Source organism: Nomascus leucogenys, chromosome 8 (genome assembly GCF_006542625.1).
Source record: "Nomascus leucogenys isolate Asia chromosome 8, Asia_NLE_v1, whole genome shotgun sequence".
Taxonomy (NCBI): Eukaryota; Metazoa; Chordata; class Mammalia; order Primates; family Hylobatidae; genus Nomascus; species Nomascus leucogenys.
Window position 1 is genome coordinate 32876662 of NC_044388.1, and position 17249 is coordinate 32893910.

At 45.0% G+C, this 17249-nt stretch overlaps 1 protein-coding gene across 1 annotated transcript in view; it reads right to left on the bottom strand.

Moving 5' to 3' along the window:
• Window positions 1-17249, bottom strand: part of NUGGC (nuclear GTPase, germinal center associated) — a 60666-nt gene that overhangs the window by 38842 nt on the left and 4575 nt on the right. Inside the window, exons 2-7 of the mRNA XM_003272916.4 lie at window positions 12407-12495; window positions 8326-8430; window positions 7619-7727; window positions 6295-6517; window positions 5611-5841; window positions 2942-3151 (exon numbers count right to left, since the gene is read on the bottom strand). Of these exons, the coding sequence (XP_003272964.2) occupies window positions 2942-3151; window positions 5611-5841; window positions 6295-6517; window positions 7619-7727; window positions 8326-8430; window positions 12407-12449 (921 nt within the window). The 5' untranslated portion in view covers window positions 12450-12495. The remainder of the gene's footprint in view (window positions 1-2941; window positions 3152-5610; window positions 5842-6294; window positions 6518-7618; window positions 7728-8325; window positions 8431-12406; window positions 12496-17249) is intronic.

Consider the following 17249-nt stretch of genomic DNA (forward strand, 5'->3'; position numbering starts at 1 on the left):
ACCAGTAGTTTTTAACTAGTAGAGATTTTGTGCCCCAGAATATATAAACAGTCTCCAATTTGTGATGATTCAGCTTACAATTTTTCTTTCCAACTTTACAATGGGTTTACTGAACAATTGGTGAGTCCAGTACAATCAGGGCTAATGATGGTTATGATTCCAACTTACAGTGGGCTTATCAGGATGCAACTCTATGATACATCAATGAGCATCTGTATTTGGCAATGTCTGGAGACATTTTTAATTGCGACAACTTGGGGGGTACTTGCAGGTAAAGGCCGAGGATGCTGCTAAACATTCTTCAATGCCCAGGACAGCCCCCTCCCAGCTCCCATCCCACAAAGAATTATCTGGCAGCCCAAAATGTCAAGAGATTGAGAAACCCTGATCCAGGGCAGTGGGTTTCAGCTTGCTTTTAGCAGGGGAGGCTTTTTCAAATGAAATCTTAGTTAGAATTCCAACATATAAACTTGATTTTTAAAAAGCAGAACTGCTCTGGTTGAATTGGGAGTGCAGGACCCAGAACCACCATCAGCTCAATGCCCTCTACCCTCTATCCATAAACCTTTTGGCTCCATACATCATTGCTTAAAAAGCATCAGTTTCTCAAGTTAGACAAACCCCTTGGATTACAGGGAAGTAATGAGGCCGAAGTGGTAAAGAGACTCGTGAAGGGCCACGCGACGATGGATCCTGTCTCTCCTCTATACGTGAATGGACTTTGATTTAGGCAAGAAAATAAAAACCATTATGGCCCTTCTGCCTCCCAAACTATAATCAACTTAGAAAAGCTTTGGGCTCTGGGCCAGATGTGGTGGCTCACGCCTCTAATCCCAACATTTTGGGAGGCTAAAGCAGGCAGATCACTTGAGCTCAGGAGTTCAAGGCTAGCCTGGGCAATATGGTAAAATCTCATCTCTAAAAAAAAAAAGAAAAAAATTAGCCAAGTGTGGTGGTGTGCACCTGTAGCCCCAGCTACTCAGGAGGCTGGGACAGCAGGATTGCTCAAGCCCAGCAGGTCGAGGTTGCAGTCAGCCATGATTATGCCACCACTCCAGTCTGGGTAACAGAGCAAGACGCTGTTGCAAACAAAACAAAACAAACGTAGAAGCAGCTTCCAGCTCTGTAGTGTCAACAGTGGGCAGAGAATGGTCCAGCCAGTGGAAGGCCATAAGGATGCCAGGCTGGGTGCTCCTCAAGGGCAGGGCCCCCGTCACCTTCATATTCCCCATGGCCCTGGTAAGCCATGGGTGCTTAGTGTTTACTAACAAGAGAAAAGGACAGCAACCATAAAGGGTGCAGTGGTTAAATTTCAGACCCCACACAAAGCTCCCCACTGCCAGGGTTTGGTAAAGTTAGTGTCGCAGAAGATACAAAAAAGCATTTCTATAAAACCAGAACTGCCAGACTTAGGAGTAGATGAGGTGGCACCCCACCACCCCCAACCTGCATCTCTCCAGGCCCCCGCGATGAGAATGGGACTCAGAGGGGCTTAGAGACATGCCTCAAGTCACATGACTTCTAAGTGGCAGATCAGATTCAGGGACATCTGAATTCATAACGGGTTTTAGGGAAGGCAAGGCTGGCAGCCTGAGAGACATAGGGAGGGCGACTGTGTTGTTTCCCTGCAAAGAGGGGGGTCTTGAGTAACTTCTTGTGAGAGGAGGTCAAAAAAACCCACAAGAATGCAGGGGAGCCGGGCCAGGCAGAGCACAGTGGGAACCATCCCTCACTTCAGCCTGACCTCCTCAGAGCACATTTTCTGAGCCAGATCTGCTGTCTTTGATAGGCTGCCCAGTGTATCTGAACTGGCTGCAGCCGCGGCTCCATCCAGCGAGAGGCCCTGGCAGCCTTCCTGGGCTGTCGCTCTCTCGGCCAGGCCTGGAACTAGCCAAGATTCGCGATTTCCACACCAGGATCCGAGGTCTTGCAGAAACTAAGGCTCACAAGGCCAGACCTGAGCCACCGACCAAGGGGAAGGACACAGGGACTGCCTTGCTCCTGCGGGAGTGGATAATATAGAGCGTGCCCTCGGGGAGGTGGGGTAGATAGAGCCCCAGCAGGGAAGTTAGGAAACCTGCTCTCCAGTTCAAGGCTGCGTGGTCCTGGACAAGTGACTTTCCGTCTCTGAGCCTTCATGTCTCCATCTGTACAATCAGGGCAGAGGCTAGATCTTGCTCTAGATTGTGACTGGAAGCCGTGGTCACAAGCTCCCATGGTGCACAATCATTCATCTAAACAAACCTGCGGAGTTTAAAGAACTGGATTCTTCGGCAGCTGCTGTGCTGCTCACAACTCACTGATGCTGGTCCCCCCTCGCAGTCCCCTTCCAGCTCCTGGACTCCTGTGTTCCTCCCACCCTGTGCTCCAGAGCGCCTCTGTTTACCGCGCCAAACTCTGGAGCAGTAGGTACTAAAGACCCCGGAACTTTTCCAGGAATGTCTTCCATAGTCTCCCTCCTCCACGGACCCCACGCTCCTTCTCCCATTCACCCAGGAAGACTCGCCCTGCCCCCGCCACGCCAGCTTCCTCAGCCCTCCAGTTCTGTGCTGATGCTGCTTACAGCAAACACAGTTGCAGCCTCTTGGTTCTCGGTGACCGGCTGCAGCTTCTCTGCTTTGTCCCCAACACTTGGCCTCCTAGATCCATTCTGTCCTTGGTCACTCTGTTTCCTCTTAAGCCACTCTATTGCTGGTCTTTCTCATACATCACACACACTTGTCCCAGCTCCAATAGTCACCTCCTATGGTTCCTCCCTCCCCGCTTTCCCTGGCCACCCATATCCTGCCAGGGCCCTGAGACTTAGAACATAGAAATTAGAAGAATTTAATTCCAATGAACTCATAAAATCCCTGAAGCTGAAAGCAGAGCATTCTTTGTTGCTTGAGAAAGGGTAGAGGAGTTGAGGGAAGAGAGAACTAAACCTACGAAAGACAGTCACCTTTTTCCACATCTCGTCCCTCTTGCTGTTGAAGTCGCCTGTGCCTGGGATGTCCACCAGCACGACCCCTTCTGGGATCAGGTCGGATTTGGGAAGTGTCACTTCCACATGTTTGATCAAGGGCCAGATGTGCATCTCAGCGGCCTCTCCATCCCAATCTCTCCTCTGTGTGCGGATGTAGGGGTCCAGCTTGAGGGACAGCTCTTCTGCCTGAAGGAGGACAGAGTCACACACACCAGCCATGCACCCAGCTCTGTTCACCCCAGTTGGCTGTGATGCAGGTTCATGGTAAGTATGCTGAGTAAGGGTAAGAAGTGCATCCGACAGGAGGCCTGCAATCAGGTCTGTAGGATCTAGAACCTGAGAGCCAGGAAGGACCCTGGAGATGAGGAAGTTCAAGCTCCTTACCTTACAGATGAAAAAAACCAATGTCAGCTAAAATGGGACTTGGGAAGTTATAGTATTGCTGAATAATAAGTTTATCTTCTAAACTGCATTCAGTTCTAAAATTAATGTAATATGTAATTGACATTTTCATTACCAGAAAGCTAGTAATGACTATAAAAAATTAACAGTGATATGGTAACCATATTTTCCGAACTGAAAATTGATCTGAAATTGGATCTTAAAAAGAGTTTTTAAATTTTATCTTCCGATTACAAAAAATACCTTGATATGTAGGCATTTCTAGGATATTTTAATGATGGTGGGTGAGAAAGGGAATAGTTCTTAGACCACGGTTCCTACTTAAACACATCTTGGGACAATGACACATCCATGCCAGCAACTATGACAGTAAATGTCAACTGGGGTACTTCAGAGGACAGAGGATTTGGGATGTATGGTGGTCATTGCTAAATGAATTTCTATAGAATAGTCCTGAAAGAAAGATAAGAATGTCAGTTCTTAAGAGAGGTTAAATTAAATCGCTGGATTTGTTGCAATCTGGGTAAGGAGTAAGAGATTTCATCAGTTTCAACCAAATGATAAACCGCGGAAGAGGAGATAATAAAAGCTCTTTAGGATATTGTGATTTTAAAATAGAGCAGATACCATAAAAGAGAAGTCCAGGAAAAGGCATGGGCTTGAAAAGCCCCTTTCTACAAGAGGGCTTAGCCCAATAAACTGGTTCCGGGCAAACATCATTATAGAAGGCCAAGTCTGATTCTAGGATCTCCAGTGGAAACCCTGAATTTGTAAGCCCACTCATTGAGATGGTAATTCTGTTCACCTTGTTTCCGTGGGTAAATTTATGACGCTGGGAAGGAGTATTTCTAAATATAGAGTTGGCAAAGACATTGATACCCTTGTGTAAGTTGCATGTATTCAGATAAAGCAACTAGTTTTGTAATCATTGTGTTTTTTAGACATGCTCAGTCTATGTTTTAGATATTAGAAGTGTAATCATTTTAATAGTAATATTCATCTTAAAACTATAAGAAATGGGCACTGTATTTGTTTGATTTTCCAGGTATACAAGAGATAGCAACATGCTTTGAAAAGGTTTCATTCATTTGATTTTTAAGTGTGCCTAGTCAAGTATTTAAACATTTTAAGAGGCTCAAGTATATTGAACTTTAACTGTAATGCAAAAAGCCTAAGGAAATGTGATTAATTATGTAAGTATCATTAAATATTTAAGGAAGATTTGCTTTGTTAATCAGGAGATCACTGAACATTAAACTTTAGGACATGTATAAAAATTGTACCCATTTTACCAATAATCACTAGATTTATAAATAGAATAGAAATTTTTAAAGGTGTATTTAAAGGTGAGAGATACAAGAAAAACTAGGTTTTTAAATATATAGCTTTCCTAAATTGAACATTGATTCCACAAATATTTTGTTTTAATTCAGAAATTGAATTTTAACTTAAAATAAACATTGTTTATAAAAGCAAGAATATTGTTCTACTAGTTGCCTATTGAATGTCCATCCTGTCCCTCTTTTATGCCAGCAGAATCCCGATTTTCTGTCTGATTGGGGAGGCAGTGGAGTGAAACTGGTCTAAGCAAATCATGACAAGTCTGCTTTTCACTTTCTCTGGACTCCCTTTCAGCCAGGAAGGGCCATGTGGCTCAGTTCTGAACTCTGAAATCTACACAGAAATTTGTCAGAGGTATTTCTGGGAAAGCTTTTACTTTCTGATGAAAGGGGAGATATGGCTGATGCCAAACTTTTATCCACTTCTTCCTTCCAGGAGGCGAGCATGAAGTCTAGCACTTCGGGAGCCATCTCATGACAATGGGGGCGACTGAAGGCAAAGGGAACTAGAGATGCTGATATTGGCATTGCTGAGCCACTAAACCAACCCCACCCCTACTGCCCCCAAACCTCTTACATGAGAAAAGGAACAAATCCCTGTTTGTTTAAGCCACTATAAGTCTTAAAAAATCACTGGCAGCCCAAACTATCCCTAATTAGTCTCAAGTAACTGTAAATAGTCTTTTTTTGTGCACAAGAGCTCCTCCATTCACATACTAAAAATTCCCATTTGATAGCCATAAATAATGAGGATAACCTGGGCTATGGATACTTCTGATTTTGGTAACAACTTATTTCTTATTTCACACAAACACTGCACCACGAGCCTGTCCCCTGAAACAGATTCAACTGTTAGACTTGAGACCCAGGATGAAATCAAGGAAAAAACGAATTTGACGCTACCTCTTCCGCCTTGAGGGTGATGACTCTGGAGGTGGGGATCTTCCTTTTGGGCTTCGCCCTCAGTAACTCCTCATAGTTCTTACTCTCTGCCCCATTTCCATAAATCATTTGTAGCTTCCAGGTGGCTTCCTCCACTGCCTCATCCCTGTTCCACGCATCTGCCTCTTCTCTGCCCAGCTCCTCCGTCCTGTGCAGGAGTTTAGTCAGGTTCTTCAGCTCCTCCCTCCACTCCTGCCAAGGCAGAATAGGGCCAAGCCCCTCTTGACACAGATACAGAGAATGTCGACAAAGAGAGGGGCCCATTACCCCCTGTGGAGGGCCAGGGGGCTGCATATTCAGAAAATCTAGGTCATCTATCTGGGGTCTCGAAGAGGGGAATGGCTTGCCCAAAGTCTCATAAAAATGCAAGGACCAGGCTAGACCCCCTCCCCAGCTCACTTGATTGAACTTTCTCCTGGGATGGGCTCTTTTCATTCAACAAAGGCATGAGCTGTGTTTGCAAGGAATATAATGTTATCTCTGAGAGACAGTGAGAAGGAAAGAAAGAAAAGGAAGAAAAAAAGGAAGGGAAGGAAGAAGGAAAGGAGGGAGAGATGGAGGGAAGAGGAAGGAAGGAAGAAAGAAAGGAAGGAAGGAAAAAGGAAGGAAGGAAGGGAAGGAAGGAGAGAGGAAGGGAACACTTACCTGGTCAGACAGAAGGTGGATTTTGGCCTCATACTGCACACAGCAGCCAGAGCTCACTTGTACAATGCAGGAAGTACATATGCTTTCTCCAGACACTGGTAGAAACATTGCTTGCTGGATGATGGCATTGATCAGGGAGCTCTTCCCAGCCCCGGTGCTTCCAAATAATCCAATGTAGATTGGGTCCACTGTCGGCTTTTCAATCAAGGCAAGAAGCCTATTTCTGGATGAATTTTTAAATGCGCATTGTCATGATCATCAAAGTTTCGAGTGAAGAGCATTGAAACAGAATGCAAAGGAACTGAATTCGAATCCTGGGCACGTCACTACAACCTGAGTCTCTGTTCTCTCCTCTGTCCAAGGAGAATATCAATCCCTGTTTACTACGCACAGTTGGCCTGGGGATCAAATGAGATTATGTAAAAATATTTGGTAATGATAATTCCACACAATCCCTGTAATGTCTATATAGATGTGAGGCGTCTTTGTTTATATTCACTGGAAATTGCATATTCTTTTTGTTTATTTGTTTTGTGTCTGAGACAGGGTCTCACTTTGTCACCCAGGCTGGAGTGCAGTGGTGCAATCATGGCTCATTGCAGCCTTAACCTCCTGGGCTCAAGCGACTCTCTCGCCTCAGCCTCTGAAGTAGCTGGAACTACAGGCGCGCTGCATGATGCCTGGCTAATTTTTTTTTGTATTTTGTATAGAGACAGGGTTTTACCATATTGCTGGTCTCAAGTGGTCCACCTGCCTCAGCCTCCCAAAGTGCTGAGATTACAGGTGTCAGCCACTGCACCTGGACAGAAATTGCATATTCTTGACCGTAGAAATACAATGTGTACAGAGGTGAAGTATTAATAGTGTTAGGAGCAACACAGAGTCTTATTGAGCAGGAGAAATTGTAGCCTCAGCACCACTCAAGTCCTTCAAGTCAGCAGAGCACAAATAGGTGGGGACATGAGCTCAGAGTCACACAGCCTGGGGTGAATTCTGGACCCTCTTACTGACTATTGGTGTGACTTTGTTCAAGTCTGGGCCTCTCTGAGCCTCAATTTCAGTAAAATGGAAGGGATCATAATAGCTCCTACTTTATAGGAGTGTTGGATGGATTAAATGATATTTAATATATATAAAGCACTTAGCAGATTACCTAACAGTGACAGCTCAATGAACGGCAACTATCCCATAGCTACAGAAATTTGTATCCCTCTTTTCTTAGTTTCTAATTAAATAGTCCCTTTCCTTGTTGGGGGAAAGCACCTATAATCGCCTAAGGAAAGACACTGACATAAAATTTCAGGGTTGTGGATTTCAGACTCACATGAGATACTTGACTCCATTAGGGATGCTGTCATCCAGGAAGACAGACTGAATAAGTTTCTGATAAGTGTTGCTCAAAACCCTTCTGGTCCGTGATTCCAATTTTTCATCTGGAATTAACAGAGAGATGTCACCTGTAGGTACCTGGCAGGGATAAAATACTAGGTCTCCAAAGGAGGTGTCTGTTGAACATCGCAGAGAAGGGAAAAAAAAAATGAAATGAAAAGCCGATTAAACAAGATAGCAGGTTATCTCACACTAGGGATGGCGGCTCACTGGAGACAGCAATCATTGGTTCTGAAAATCTCCAAAGAGCCAGGCTGCTCTGAAAGTCTGGTAACAGAAGTTATGGTATGCTTTGCCACGGGCTTCAGCCCCTTCTAGATTTTTCCCTCCTGTGGTCATAAAAAGAAAAAAAAATGCAAGGACACCATGCTGACACCCACGGAAGCACCAACCTAATCATTTTCACAGGCTTTGTTCTAATCTGGAAGAAGTTATTTTGATAACAACCCTCCCACCCAGAGATGCCTGGAGACAAATTGCCTAACTGCATACTGCTACAGAGACTTTGAGCCCTCTCTTTCCAAAACAGGTTCATTTGATGTTTCATCCAGCTTCAGAATTTAACCTCCTCTTCTTTTGACCATTTTAACATGCTTGGAACAGAACCAAACCATGTAGAAACAACAGTTCCAGGACACTCACATTCCCTAAGAGCACTCTGCTCCATGGAGGGAAATGCTCGGAACCGCTGGTCTCGATCTGATTTCCTTCTTTTTCTCGTTGGCTCTTTATATAAATCATCTTCAACTAGAGATAAACAGAGGATATATCAGATTATAGGTGTTGGGGTATGGTATTCTTGCCTCACCTCTATCAGCATACAAACCCAAAGGGTCTAACAGACTGGCTGGGTGCAGTGGCTCATGTCTGTAATCCAAAGCGTGAGGGATTACATGCCTGGGAGGCCAAGGTGGGAGGATTGCTTGAGGTCAGGAATTCAAGACATGCCTGGGCAACACAGCAAGACCCTTGTCTCAAAAAAAAATTTTTTTTTGGTAGAGACAGGGGTCTTACTGTGTTGCCCAGCAGGCCAGAGTGCTGTGGCATGATCACGACTCACTGCAACCTCAACCTCCCAGGCTAATGTGATCCTCCCACCTCAGCCTCTAGAGTACCTGGGACTACAGGCACACACCATCACACCTGGCAAATTTTTGTAGTGACAGTGTTTCAGCAGGTTGCCCAGGCTGGTCTCGAACTTACCAAAAATATATATATATATATTTTGATTAGCCAGGTGTGGTGGTGTGCACCTGTAGTCCTAGCTACTCAGGACGCTGAAGTGGGAGGGTCACTTGAGCCCAGGAGTTGTAGGCTGCAGTGGGCTATGATTTTGCCACTGCACTCCAACCTGGGTCATACAAGACCCTGTCTCAAAAAATAAAAATAAAGAAAGAGGAACTGCTTCCAGCTCTGTCTGCCCACAAACTCATTTGGGAAAAAACACTGTTGGATCATTCCAGTTTGGTTCCTACTTCTCAGAGTCACAAGACCGTCTGCATTTAGTTCCAAAATGTAGAGTTCAATCTATCTCCCCAGATAAAAAGTTTCTATTTGCAACTCCTCAGAAGCCAAAGTGGCTGGACGTTCTTCACCAAATGCCAAGTCTTAGGAAATCAACCAACTGTGTAGAGAAAAGCTGAAGATGGGGTTAAGTGTGCGGTGAGGAAAGGCCTCTGGGAGGTCTTTTCAGACGAGGAAAGAAAGTGACTAGAAGCAGAATGCAAAGGAAAACAGGGGCCAGGTGACCAGAAAAAATCACATCTTCTTAAGCCTCAATTTATTCATCTGGAAAATGAGAGAACTGACAAAAAAAATACACATGCATTACAAGAGTTTGGATGGATGCCCTTCAGAGATCCTTCAAAATTTGGGGAAATTTTTTCCCTTCTTCACTTGGAGACATCAGCAGCTGCTTCCTTGCATAATAAGCAAGAATAGAAATTACCTAGAAGCAGATCTTTGTAGCTCTGCGGAGATTCATTCAGTTAAGTGGTTTCCCTTGCTTATGAAGTGAAGGGCTTGTTGGGCCCATCATCCTAAAGAAGGGGTATAACCAAAATGTTGTGTTTTAGATGGATTTTAGAAAACACCCCTTGGTCGTGTTTACCTGGCTAGAAAGGGGCAAGAGCTGGATCTTTGGGGTGAAGTTTGTTGAAAATGGTTCTAACCCAGGGCTCCTGGGGCTGGCCTGTGTCTCAGAAAATGGCCATGAGGTGAACCAAAAGAGTAGATCCCCAAGAATCACAGGGAGGCCATGAGGCTCCAAAACTGAGTGTGACATTCTGAGGTCATTCCCTGCAGAATCACAGAGAAGAAATGTCACATGGCACCCAAGAATGGCAGCCCACACAGAAGGCCCAGTCTCTGCCTGAGGGCTCCAGACACAGATCTCCCAGACAATTCAGGCAGCCCTCCCTCACTGTTCAACCTTGCATCTTCCAGTACAAATGGAAGCCAATGCACACCCCGTAGAATATTCTAGTGCAAGCCATGCTATTTGCCAAGGCCTGAATCTCTGCCACCGCATGCTCCACGCTCATGCCACAACTGAGAGTTGAGAGAGGTTGCACTTCGACCCTTCCCTCTCAGACATTCTAAATGATGATTGAGCTCAAATTCAAGAATTCGCCCTGGCTTAGTTTGAGGACTGCCTTAGAACTAAATACCAAGTGGTTGCTGGCTCGGCGGCTGGAGCCGGAGAGGAAGAGGCAAAAAAAGAAGAGTCTGCTGATCAGGCCCCTAGGCCTGCTACCGGCTGAAGAACACTTTAATCTGTGCTCCAAAAAGCATCTCAGAACTCCAGGATGTGTCCACAACCTGTCTGTGGAAAGAGTGGAAAGGGATGTAGACTTTGTAACCCAGGAACTCTTTTGGGTAAACAATGCTTGCCTAATCTCTTAGCCATGTGTATAAAACAAGGGCCAAGTCCACACAGCCAGGGCCCTTATTTCAACATTGTAAGGACTGGCAACGAATCTGATAAGAGTTTGGAAGCTTATTTCTCAACTAAAGCAAAGGCTAGGAAGTCCAATACAGCAGGGTTTAAAACTTGTTCTTCAATTTCTAAAATGCAAAACTATCTGGAAAGGAGAAAGTATTCCATCTTGGATTTATACCATGTAAGGGTAGTATTTTTATATTAGATTGCAACCAAAATAAACTTGTCTGAATTTAGATCACAGATCTTATTATTCTTGTCCATCGCTCAAGCCCTTCCTTGCCCTTTCCAGCATTCTCCAGCGAATCCTCCTAGGAAACCAGCTGTTGGGGTGGATAGCGGCAGTCCAGAAAGCATAATATAGTGCTGCTGTTCCTTCTTGCCACCACAAGGTGTCACTTTTGAAAACTGATCCCCCAAAAGCCTGAGCTGAGATGCGGTTTCATTGTTGACTGTTGAAATTTTTTTTTTTGAGACGGGGTCTCCACTCTCCCCCAGGCTGGAGTGCAGTGGCAGGGTCATGGCTCACTGCAGCCTCAACCTCCTTGGCTCAAGCAATCCTCCGACCTCAGCTCCCAAGTAGCTGGAACTACAGGCACTCACCACCATGCTGGCTAATTTTTTTTTTTTTTCCAGCGATGAGGTCTTGCTGTGTTGCCTAGGCTGGTCTTGAACTCCTGGGCTCAAGAGATCCTCCTGCCTTGGCCTCCCAAAGCCCTGGGATTACAGACATGATTCAGAGCATTGCCAGAAACTGCCAGAACTCTTCCAAGCAAAACGATCCCATTCCTCTAGGCTAAGCTCAACTGAGGGGACCCCAAAGTGGCAGCTCTTCCTATATGCCTGCTCAGGCTTGCTTCAGATGCTAGCATCACCCCACTAACCCAGAAACACTGCTTCGCCTTGCCCCTAAGGAAATCCATCCCCTCGGAGTGAGGAAACGTTCCCTCTTCAGTCCTCAAAACACAAAGGATATGATACGCCACTGTTTTCTGCAACTGGGGGTTACGTCCCTGTCATCGTCCTATAGGGAAGGCTCCCTCATTGGCTCCCGGGACCCAATACCAGCCTTCTGAGGGAGGGAAGCCACCCGCACTGACTCCACTGTGAGTCACCCTTCCAGGAGCCGCTCCAAGGCACCCACATCTCTCCTTCTACGGAAAGCCGCCTAACGTCATTCCAGGGGTCTTGTAAGAGAAGCTACCTTCAGAGAGTCCAAGCTGACTTTCTGGAACATTATTATTCTTATTGAGATGGAGTCTCACTCTGTCGCCCAGGCTGGAGTGCAGTGGCACAATCTTGGCTCACTGCGACCTCCGCCTCCTGGGTTCAAGTGATTCTCCTGCCTCAGCCTCCCAAGTAGCTGGGACTACAGGCACACACCACCACACCTGGCTAACTTTTGTATTTTTAGTAGAGATGGGGTTTCACCATGTTGGTCAGGCTGGTCACGAACTCCTGACCTCATGTGATCCACCCGCCTTGGCCTCCCAAATTGCTGGGATTACAGGTGTGAGCCACCATGCCCAGCCTGGAACTTTTTTTTTTTTTTTTAAGGAAAAAGCCACACTTATTTAACTGCTGGCCAAACAGTTCACTTCATTATGAACAGGCTATTTCAGTTACCGTTGAAATATCTGATCTTCATTCACTATTTAAATTTGTCATGAGAAAGCATCTTCTGAATAAAGAGTAAGGAACAATGACAACAGTGAAATATAGTCCCAACCTATTTGCCTTTTATCCTATACCCTCCATCAGAAGATACTGCAGAGATGTTACCTGGATGTGGTTCCTGGCCAAAAACATCCTTTGTTTCTGCCATTCCTTGTTACGTGAACTCCTGCTCTTCTCAGCTTAGGAGAACCAGGCTGTGAAGACAAAGTACAAAGACAGGTGGGGTAGCAGAATTTGAAAATACAGAAAGCAAAACCTAAGGATGTGTCAATCTGCTTGTGCGGTATTTCTGCCCATTCCAACTTATCTCTGAATCCCTCACAACACCTAGTACACTACTTGATGGAAATATAACAAAGATTAGTGTTTGAACACTGGTTTCCAAAAATACTTAGGCCAGGTGCAGTGGCTCACGCCTGTAATCCCAGCTCTTTGGGAGGCCAAGGCGGGAGGATCACTTGAGGTCAGGAGTTCAAGACCAGCCTGACCAACACGGTGAAATGCCGTCTCTACCAAAAATACAAAAATTAGCCAGGCGTGGTGGTGGGTGCCCGTAATCCCAGCTACTCGGGAGGCTGAGGCAGGAGAATCTCTTGAACCCAGGAGGCGGGGGTTGTAGTGAGTCAAGATGGAACCACTGCACTCCAGCCTGGATGACAAAGTGAGACTCTGCTGAGAAAAAAAAAAAAAAAAAAAAAGACAGTCTAAACCAATATTACCTGAGAGCTTTAGGGTAAGTCACACTGAAATGAGAATAAGCCTCTGGTGACCAGAGCTGTGAAGGTGAATTTATATAGCTTCACTGCTTTGGGTGGCATCGGTGCTCCACTGGGGCAAGCCTTGAACCCTGTGCCAGTGATATTTAGTTCCAGGAAATCTCAGCAGGAATCTGGGAGGTGGATGGAACATTAGATATTCCTAGAGTTCCCTGGAGTTGCTTTGGGGGGCTGCTGACTGGGGAAGGAGATGCATGTCTGCAGGAGGGAGAGGAGAGGCACATCCAAAAGAAGGGACAGATCCAGTTGGTCTCCAGTCCACCAGTAGATAGGGCTTGGACATAGAGGGAGAACTGGACCCATGGGGGCTCAGAACAGAGGGCACTGCCCAGACAGGGTAGAATCTGCTAACCTGGAGCTGCTTCATCTCCACCCATAGGGAAGAATTTGAGGAACACGAGTGAGGAACACCCAATGTGCTTACTTGCCGTTACCCGATGTTTCTGTTTGGATCACTCAGTCGTGTATTTCAAAAGCAGAGTCACCAGCCCTTCTGAAATATGCAAAATCACCTTTGATCTGTCCTACTAGCCCCACAGGCTGTTATTTAGGGAAACTATATCTCATTTGCACATTAACCCCAAATTAAATTAACTGACTAAACGGCTTCTGTATTTGGTGGGTGTTAGGTGAATGGGGTGAGAGCCACGATTAAGTGCAAGATTCTGAGTCTTAGGTAGAGCTCTTTCCCTCTCTCTTCCTCCTCTCTGCAGCCCATTTTCAGACCATCCCACATTCCTTACAGTTCTCCAAAGCAGGGTAACCTATTGAACTGTTGAGCATTTTATCACATGTGGGGTGCCCTTCCCTGCTTCTCGCAGGTGAATTCCTGCTCTTGCTTCAAAATCCTGTTCTAGTGTTTCCTCTGTGAAACGGTGTCTGATTCCCACTCATTCCCCGCCATGTCCCCGCTGCTCCATACACACCTGTGTTATAACACTGTGCTGTGCTTACGTCTCTTCCTCCTGGTCAAACCACTCGAGGTCAGAGGACTGCATTTTTTTCAGTGGTGCATTTCTATCAAGAAGGGCAATGACTAACTAAATGTTAGCTGAATGAATGGATAACGTAACAGATGGGAAGCTTTTGGTGAGATTCCACACCAAAGGATGTTTAAAAGCTAAATTTGTTGTTTTTATCTGGTGATTTGTTTGCTTGTGACAGAGTCTTGCTCTGTTGCCCAGGCTGGAGTGCAGTGGCACAATCTCAGTTTACTGCAACCTCCACCTCCTGGGTTCAAGCGATTTTCCTGCCTCAGCCTCCAGAGTAGCTGGGATTAGAGGCATTGCACCATCATGCCTGGCTAAGTTTTGTAATTTTGGTAGAGATGGGGTTTCACCATGTTGGCCAGGCTGGTCTTGAACTCCTGAACTCAAGTGATCCACCCTCTTCAGCCTCCCAAAGTGCTGGGGTTACAGGTGTGAGCCACCATGCCTGGCCCTGAATTCATTTTTGGTATGTTAGCGAGTCCTTGATTAAAGAGTAAAGCAAAGAGTAGAAATAAATAGTCATGTATGCAAATGAAGCAGCACTCACAGTGAGGACTAGTCCATGGGGATGAGGAATATTTGATGTGAGGAAGGGAAGACACAGGTAAAGGCAGAAGATGCGGGGGGGGGGGGGGCTTCATGGTGGTCTTCAAATGCATTACCTTACAGTTGCAAATAAAAGAGACATCCTGCATATTTTCTAGGGTTCCCAGAGGGTAGAAATAGATCCACTAGGTGGAAGGTACAAGAAAGCATTTTGGTTTAACATTCTCAACTAATCAGAGTTATCCAAAATAGAATGAGCTCCCTTAGGAAACCCTGAGTTTTCTGCCTATAGAGGTGTCTGAACCTATATTGATATGACCACCTAATAACGACATTGAGATAGATAAATTTTAAGCCGTCTTCAAATCCCAAGATTCTATGTTCTTACTTGAAATTTTCACCAGGAAAGCTGGTAGTAGAAGTGCTCTACGAGGTCACCAAATTTCACAAGAGGCACAAGCAATTTATTGTTTGGAATACTGAGTCAGAAATGCTGACACACATCAAAACCTAGGTGAGTTACAAGAGAAAAAAAAGGTAGATGGGCTATAACATGAGTAAATATACCATAATGCATGTCAATAATTTTAGGCAGGGTGTGATGGCTCATATCTATAATCCCAGCACTTTGGGAGGCTGAGGAGGGAGGATTGATTGAGCCCTGGAGTTTGAGACCAGCCTGGGCAACCAAGTGAGACCTTGACACTACTAAAAAAAAATATTAGCCGGTTGTGGTGACACACATCTGTAGTACCTGCTATTTGGGAGGCTGAGGTGGAGGATCCCTTGAGCCCTGGAGTTCAAGGTTGCAGTGAGCTATGATTGCACCACTGCACTCCAGCCTGGGTGACAGCAAGACCCTGTCTGAAAGAAAAAAAAAAAAAAAAAAAGATACAGAACTAAGATTACCCCTAGGAAAAAGATCTGTTGTTTTCTGAAGACAGCAGCTCAAGGAGTGACTCGTATGAAATGTTAGGCATCATATTATCACAGTGAGCACTGGAAGCAAAACAAAATGTATGATCCAACCAGTGGACAAATCCATGGTTGACCTCCAGGACAGCTGGTGTGCTGGAATTCAAATTCTAGGAGGAAACAGTGGAGCCAGATAAAGTATAAAAGAACTGAAAGACCAAGTTGATAAGAGTCATGGTCATACAGACACTAAGATTAGGGCCCTTCAATTGAGAAAGCTCTGGATTAAAGGGCACAAAATCAAAGGGCTTTGAGTTTAGAGCAGCTGTGGTCACTGAATTCTGGAATACAGGTAGTGGTTTTGGCTTCTTTCAGAATCACAGGAACTTTAGTTCATTTGACTTCATTTACTAAATCAACAGTACACAGTGTCCAGCAAGGGCCATTAGCATGTAACTAGCTGGGGTTAGTTTGGGTTTAGCTGCATGCAATGAAGACAGAAAACCACACACCTTCCTCCGTAGCAGCATCTATGGTTTTCGTATACAAGTAATTTGTGAACTCTAACTGAAATTTGGAATAATTGGAAATTATGTGGATTTGGTTGTGGTGGGTTGGGCTTCAAATTCCTTTGGCCAATGTTCAAAGACTGGCGGGAAGAGATCATTTGATGACCAAACAAAAACACTGGCAAATGGAAAGGGGTCATTTGCAAAAAGGCTAAGAAGACAGAAGAAAATAAACACCAAGTACATAAAAAGGAAAAGCGATAAACAAATGGGGGTAGTTTGGTACAGACATTCAGTATATAGTCATTGGGTTGAACTAAATGATGAGGTGGGAAGGACATTAGTCTGGAAATCCGGTGTGGAAGCTTCCAGCTCCAGCTTTGCCACCAATCAATAAAGCTGGAGGACTTCAGACAAGTCGTTTTATCACCCTGGCCTCAGGTTTCCCATGTGTAAGGCAAAGACTGAACTAGTCCTTAAAGTGTGAGTGTTCTCTGATTTAGATGGGTGCTCAAAAGATGAAAATTCTCATTTTGAAAATGTCACTTGTCATTGAAACTGAGACCGTACCAATGATTAGGGCTTCCGTGTGGCCAGGAGCAGTACACCGAGAGCACTGTGATTTCAAGTGCATTGTATTAAGGAGAAAATGAGCCACAGGAGTATAGTCCTTCTTCAAATCATCCTGCAGTCTATTTCCCCCCAAAGGGAAGGAATGGTGGTGTTCATTGTGAAAATTTGGTTTCTGTGGAGAAGCAATTGATAACAGTCCAAATTTATTGCTCAGATAAGCAAGTTTCTGCCTGTGTGGTTTATTTTCCTTGTATTTCAGCTATGTGGTTAACACTGAAGTTTTGCTTTTAGTGCTTATTTACATTCATGCGCACTGAACCTAAGAATAGCATCTTTTAAATAAGACTGTTCACATTCAGCTAGATATAGGAAGGTCGCACAGAACTGGTTTCCTGATAAATAATTGTAACTTTTCACAGTTATTCTTGCTTCTCTCCCTCTCCTTTTCTTCTGTTTGTGTTTGCTTATTGTCTTTTTTCTTACAGGAAAATCACAGAGGCAACACAAATGCAGGTCATTCCTGTATTAGAACAGCTGCATATCATGGCATTGAATAAAGAATGCGGGCTGGGTGCAGTGGCTCTCACCTGTAATCCCAGTACTTTGGGAGGCTGAGGCAGGTGGATCACAGTTCAGGAGT